At 35.5% G+C, this 7,549-nt stretch overlaps 1 protein-coding gene across 1 annotated transcript; it reads left to right on the top strand.

Moving 5' to 3' along the window:
• The first annotated feature begins 422 nt into the window (after positions 1-422).
• Positions 423-3,971, top strand: LOC126717647 (protein C2-DOMAIN ABA-RELATED 7-like). The gene is made up of 3 exons (XM_050419481.1): positions 423-661; positions 3,057-3,152; positions 3,415-3,971. The coding sequence occupies exons 1-3, from the start codon at positions 551-553 to the stop codon at positions 3,715-3,717; spliced, it is 510 nt and encodes a 169-aa protein (XP_050275438.1). The 5' UTR covers positions 423-550; the 3' UTR covers positions 3,718-3,971.
• The last annotated feature ends 3,578 nt before the right edge of the window (positions 3,972-7,549 follow it).

Genomic DNA, 7,549 nt, shown 5'->3' with positions numbered 1-7,549 from the left:
AGATTCAACCGAACACAAGTTTGTTTAATCGGGTAATATCAACAAACAAAACAACAGTCTTTTGGCTTGGCTTAGATATTTTTGGTTGAAGGTACTAGATAAACAAAATTTCACCTCTAATTTCATTCCACTATGAAAAATGACCCGTATTCCCGTGAGTAGCAACGAAGACCATGATTCTTTATTCGTGGCTGAGCGTGAAAACTGGCCCAAGTCTACTACTTTACAAATGCTTTAATCGCTAAGATACAAATTTGAAAGAGACACCCATTTTAGTTCCAGACAACAAAACGCGTCACGGTTAATATTCCTTTGGTGGACCCAACGTTAGATTTTTTTTTCTTGCTAGGTCCAACGTTAGATATTTGTGTCCCATGATAAATCCCAGTTAATATATATATATATATATATATATATTTTTTTTTTTTACAACTTTGTTTAACTTCTATTTCTATTTCTATATATAAAATTTTCAATTTTGTAGCCAAAGACAGGGTATAGATTTCTTTGTTTATTTACTTTGCTCAAAGCTCAACAGGTTGTGTTTCTAATGGATAATCTGCTGGGTCTTCTTCGAGTTCGTGTACGGAAAGGCATTAATCTTGCTGTGCGTGACACCATTAGCAGCGATCCTTACGTTGTTCTCACCATGGGTCAACAGGTCAGTCACTTCGCTCTTCATTATTATTACTTTCACAATCACAACCTGTTTTTGTTTTGGTTGATGATCATATATGATAATGATTTTGTTTTTTTGTTTTTTGTTTTTTGTTTTTTTTTTGTTTTTGGGTAGCTAGTATTTGATTTAAAGTTTTAAGGTTATAAAAAATTCCCTTCTTTGTCTTCCCTTGAATCCTAATTAGAGTAGCTCAAATTCCCACAAGATCAGTTGATGCTTTCCCTTTTGCCTCCAATATTCTATGTTTGCTTGTGTGTTTGTGAGAGTTATATATCCATATACTAGAAGAGAGGACAGCAATTATAGAGAGAAATTGTCACGTGTAAAATTTGGAACTTTCATAGATAAATTCAATGGTGTGAAACGCATATATAGCTGTAGAAATCCAAAATTGGTTCGCCTAATAGCAATTTAATTAGTCTTTGCAAATTAATAGTGCAGAGGACCCCATTTGCTTCATATTTTCTGCAGTATATGACCCCTGTAAATAATTAAGACTTATCTATGTATGTGGGTTGACTGGGACTGATGGAGACCCCAAAACTGGATGATGGATCTGGGTTCAGAAAGCAATTTTTGGTTAGGCTATTCCAAATGATGGCTCATTAGTCATTCCTTATGTAGTTATCTTCCTCTGAGGCTTCAAAACAAGTTGCTGCTTTCCACATGCTCCTGAATTGTTGCTGTTATTTTTCCAAGCTCTTTCATCTGTCATTTTTCCGAAGTTTATTAGATTCTTTTATTGTAGCAAATTGACCCATGTGGACTTGAAAGTTTGCATTACATCTCCAACATGGAGGTGTTAAAATCAGCTTTTTAAACTTGTGTATTTTTATCATGGAGGGACGGTTTTGTTTAATTTTTGAAATTTTAATTTGGACGACCACAATTGAACCAACATCAAATTTCAAGGATGAAAAATTCGTCCCCCCAACCCAACCACCCCCCCCCCCCCCCCCCCCCCCCCCCCAACCTCTTTTTTGCTTGGCAGTTTCCTCTAAGTATTTTACTTTGAACTTTGTTGATGTTAATGTATTTGGTTTTGGAGCATGCATTTGCAGACTGACTGGCTTGTTTCTTTATTTTCTTACCCAAAAGAAGACCCTAGTAGTTGGTCAATGACATAATATTTTTGTGTATAACTAACTCATTACAAATGGATAGCTTTGGCACTGAAACTTTCATGCACTTTTCAAGATGGTTATTTAAGATACGGTATCATCTGCAGAAAGTAAAAACATGACTAAGGATGTAATCTATTTGTTCCATTCATTTTTCCCACTTTTTTTAAATTTAAATTTTATTGGCAAGTTACACACCCACTCAATGGATTTTGAACTTAAAAATTCACCCTCCACCTAGCACTTATATATAAGGGGAGGAGTTACCACTTGAGCTAGAGCTTATTGTTGGGCTTTGTGGAGCCTAGTCATGTTTGATCCGGTTGATGACCCAACCTGACCTGAATAATGTTGCGTGGTTTTTTGATGTTAATGTATTTGGTTTTGGAGCATGCATTTGCAGACTGACTGGCTTGTTTCTTTATTTTCTTACCCAAAAGAAGACCCTAGTAGTTGGTCAATGACATAATATTTTTGTGTATAACTAACTCATTACAAATGGATAGCTTTGGCACTGAAACTTTCATGCACTTTTCAAGATGGTTATTTAAGATACGGTATCATCTGCAGAAAGTAAAAACATGACTAAGGATGTAATCTATTTGTTCCATTCATTTTTCCCACTTTTTTTAAATTTAAATTTTATTGGCAAGTTACACACCCACTCAATGGATTTTGAACTTAAAAATTCACCCTCCACCTAGCACTTATATATAAGGGGAGGAGTTACCACTTGAGCTAGAGCTTATTGTTGGGCTTTGTGGAGCCTAGTCATGTTTGATCCGGTTGATGACCCAACCTGACCTGAATAATGTTGCGTGGTTTTTTAGTGGGAGATTTTTTGAGGCTTAGTCCATGGAGTGGAGGCTTGGGCCAAGCTGTAGTTTTGGCTGGTTTTGTAGCCCATTGTGAATCTTATGAGCAGGATATAAAAAACACAGCTTAAGTGATTAGGGTTTTGTTGATGTAGTTTTTGAGAGAGAGAAAAAACTGTACTGCCGCACTTTGTATTTTTCTTTCATAATAGTGAAATCCTTACAACTTCGTGGACATAAGCAAATTGCCGAATCATGTAAATATTGTCTTGTGCGTGTGATTTTTTTTTTTTGGCATGTGTTTTCTTTATTTTTGTTTCTCACAGATTGGGAATTTCATGTTAATTTCCCTACACTCACTGGATTCTTTTCCTCAGCCTTTTGATTGAAGTATAATGGATGCTGACATTATTTCCTTCTGATGTCATATACATGGTGCAGAAATTGAAGACTCGTGTGGTGAAAAATAACTGCAATCCCGAGTGGAACGATGAATTGACTCTTTCTATTACTGATGTTAATGTTCCTATCACTCTCGTAAGTGATACCTTACCTTTCCTTTCTCTGTTTTGTGGTTTAGTGCTAATACTAAAAGAGTTCAGGAACTATTTGTTTCATGTTTACAGGATCCCAATATTTTTAATGGTTGATTCATCATTGTCATTAGGGAATGTTCGAATATTATTTGCTTTTATTTTCCTGAAATATTTGGCTGGTAAAATGATTGTAAAGAAAAGCTACAGGAAGCTTATTCAGCAGGTTGTTGGTAGTTTTATTTATTTATTTTTCCTCTTTGCAGACAGTTTACGACAGAGACACATTAACTGTAGATGACAAAATGGGTGATGCTGAGATAGACATTAAACCATATACTGAGAGTCTGAAAATGGGCTCGGAGAACCTCCCAAATGGTTGTGTAGTAAAGAGAGTTCAGCCGAGCAAGACAAACTGCCTTTCGGATGAGAGTTGCTGTGTTTGGAACAATGGAAAAATTGTCCAGGACATGTGTCTCAGATTGAGAAATGTTGAGTGTGGGGAAGTGGTGCTCCAAATTGAGTGGATTGATCTTCCAGGTCGTAAAGCTTTCTCCAATGAGAGCTAAATGTTACTGCTGCATTATAGGTCTCAAGCTCTTTTACAGTGGGGGTTGAAATTTACTTTTTATCGGATAAACGAAAACTAGCCTGCAGTATTAGTGTATTACTTATGTGTATGCTCCCCCTGTGGTGTTTTGATGCATACAACTTGGTATGTTTACAGTATTGCTTCTAATCTTGTGACAAGAACTGCATACAATACTTGTTATCTAACAATTAATCAGCAACTTTCTCAATCTGCAAACATGCACGTTTTTAACTTGAGAGACCTTATTGATCTGACCTCTCTTTTGTCGTTAAGTCATGGAAGCACCATGGAATTAGGTGAGTAATGTGGCTTTGTGAATGATATTACTAACCAAATCATTACATCCTCTTCCTTATTCTTGAATAGCAAAATGGGGCTTCCACTTTCCTTGACCACAGCTATAGATACGATAACCATAAGCCACATATCATGCTAGGAAAATGGATATACTATTTAGTATTTACAAACCCACTTCATGACCTTGCCGAAGGCACAGCTCCATGTATGGCGACGCAAAATTAAAGGCTGTCATTCAACAACATGAGCTACTGACAAGGTAACATAACAGTAGCCTTCTTGGTGCAAGAAAGCAAGCAATTCTTTGGTTCTTTTCTCTAAAATTGTATACTTCCACACTGGTGTGTGCAGAGAAACAGCCCCTTCTATGAGAAAGAAATAGATCAGGGAAAAATCATTGAAATTCTGTGTTTTTCTGACGGTGGGCTTGGAACTTGGGCCCGAGTTGGTGTTTTTGAATTTTTTTTTCTCCATGTTTTCATTGGGCTTTAAGAGCAATTACATTAGAGCATTATTATTGGTGGTGTTAAAAAGTCATAATGCTATTTTTAGCACCACCAATACTAAAAAACATACTACAATGGTGGTGCTATAGTTAAAAATTTTTAGCATCTTGTTACAATGCACAACCATTTATGGTTGTGCTATAGCTCAAAGCTAAACTCAAATATGTATATTTTTTTATTCCCACTCACATTAAAATAATATTTATTTATTTCTTTTTCTATTTCTTTTACTCAACCGTTTCACACTCACTCACTCCTTCTCAAATAAGCTCTCAGACTCTCACCCCTTTCATCCTCCTCACCACTGCCATCGAAGCTCACGCACCATTGCACCATCGCCGAAACTCACGCACTATCGCACCGAAGCTCATGCATCATCGCCAACCCACGCACCATCTCCGACCTGATTCATCATCCTCCTCCTTACCCAATACAAAAAGTGCAAAAATTTACACAATGTATCGTAAAATAGACGCATATCAAAGCTAGCATAGCTTTGTAAATATCCAAACTAGCTATAGTAGCTGTGTATATATACACGGTTACTGTATCTTTCTATCTATTATTTTAATATTATCCTATATTTTATATTAATTTATTAAAACCCATTTGGCTCATTTTTTTCTCTCTCTTCTAAGTTGAAATCAATGCATTTTCTACCTGTTTCATTCTTGAACTCAAGACTCTTCTTTTCCCTCTTTGTTTCGCCTCTCTCACATATCAGCACTTGCTCATTCTCTTCACCATGGATAATAAAAAAGTATGAACATTAGAGAAAATAATAAAAAATTAATGAAGAATGAATATTTTATTGAAATATCTTCTAAATTAGATAAGCTGATGTAAGTGTTTTGGAAAAGTAGTTGTGTAAAATAGAAAAAAAGTAGGTTTTTATGCTAAAATAGACTGAATATTTTACATGGACTGATGCAATTGCTCTAAGAACTGTAAATAGAAAACAAGTAAAAGCATGCTTTCATTTTCCTTTTGTATCTATTTGGAGACTTAATAACAAATTTTGTTTTTTACTTGTTTTAGGTTACCAAGCAAGTTTTTTTGGGTTAGAAAATATAAAATTGTTCTTAAAAACAGAAAATTGCTAAAAAAAAAGTTACCAAACATAACCTAAAAAGTTTGAGATTAGAAAATGAGAACAAGTTTACGGTGCTTTCAAATATAGCAAAAATGAACTTGTATGACATTCTTTTTTTGGCTTCTAAGAAACGATATTGAAGATGCACTAGTTTAGGGTTACTCATTAGTATTGCCTTTCTCCCCCATAATAAGTGCTTGGTTCAAATCCCTCTTCCACTTGTGAAAAAAAAAAAAAAAAATCAAAGAATTGAGAAGAGAATGATTGGGGTTAATGCTTATGGCAGTGTTGCTGCTGAAGATTGTTGTACAATATATAATGGAAACTCTAATATCAATAGATGTGATTTAAGGATAGTAAAAGTGCATTTAGGGAAAAAAAAATCTACATGAGATAATAATATCTAATTCAGTAAACTTCATGCTACGTCTGTAGGTAACATCAACCAAAATCCACTATCAAAGACATGGATTACAACCACATTTTATCAAATCTCACATCTCTCACAACTCACACAAATAACACTTTCACAAAGCTCACTAACATAAACAAAAACTCTCTCACAATACACCCAAAATCCCTCTCACACTCACAAAATAAACAAACTTTCAAAACACAATCACGGGTCAACCCAAAAAAATCTCCCAAACTTGAAGATCCAATAGGTACCCAAATTTCTTTGTGACATGGCAGGTAAAACCCATGTCACAAGTCATCAAAGTTGATCACACCCACAAAAGGAGCTTCCTTTGATTAAATTCATAAGGATCCATTCTAAACTAAATTCTCAAATAAGCGTTATTCTTCTCTACTTGGTTGGTAGCCTAAATGACCCTTCTGAGCAATGGGATGGTAGGGTTAGTTCCTAACCCAGTCCTTCATTTGACAAAAGAAGGAGATATTAGAAAAAAAAAACCTTCATTCAGTCCTCCATTCCTAGGGGGAAGAGATCCATTTCCACCTATAAATACCTCTTCACCAAACCTAGAAAGGAGAGGAAGAGGGCATCCCATGAAGAGAGAGTTCTTAATCAAGCTTTGAAGGAAAGATATATCAACTCCCAAACAACCTTCCTAAATGTGATGGGAGATACCCGAGTGTTCTTGTTGTAATTTTCCAATGGGATTGTAATTTTTGGATTTTATCTGTGGTTTTCATGCAAAAATATAAATACATTGTGCTGAGTTGATTGCCACCCATAATCGAACTAAGTTGATTGTCACCTAATACAGAACGTATCTGGATTGACATTATCAAAGGATGTATTAGTTGGTTTTGTATTTTTGGAATGATAAGAAGAAAATGTCTTTATGAAATACATTTTATTGATACAACATGATTTAAATATGTGACGTTTGTTTCATAATAATTTCTTTTATTATTAGACCAGTTTATATATACATATATATATATATATATATATATATAAATATTGTGGTGTGTACAGCTCGGTTAGTGCGCTGACAACTAAACTGCACTCACAATCTATTTGTTGTTGTGGGTGTATGGATATCCTACAATGGGAAACTCCTAGAGGCAAAACTCTTATACCTTTCAGATGGTTTCCTAATACTTCCTTGTACAAGTTCTCTCTCCCTCTCTTCTCTTCCTTGGTGTTCTCTTTTATTTTCTGATATCTCCCTCTTAATCTATCCAACCCCCTTTTCTTCTTCTTCTTTGCTATTTATAGGCTTCCCTAGTGGGTTGGCCATGATTACGTTAGATGGTTTTTTGTGCAAGTAAGGCCCCTTGGGATTATTCTTGGCAAAAAGGGGGTCCTACTTTGGGAATGAATGTGTCAGTGTTAGAACTTGTGACAGTTGCCCGGGTTCGAATGGTGACCTCCCCCAAGGCACTACCGAGATACCTTGGAACAGGCTTCGAGCAATACTGAGTCCGGAGGATAAAATATT

The sequence above is a fragment of the Quercus robur genome, chromosome 3 (assembly GCF_932294415.1).
Source record: "Quercus robur chromosome 3, dhQueRobu3.1, whole genome shotgun sequence".
Lineage (NCBI taxonomy): Eukaryota > Viridiplantae > Streptophyta > Magnoliopsida > Fagales > Fagaceae > Quercus > Quercus robur.
Note: the sequence above shows the minus strand (reverse complement) of the source record. Positions and strands in the feature narration are given on the sequence as shown.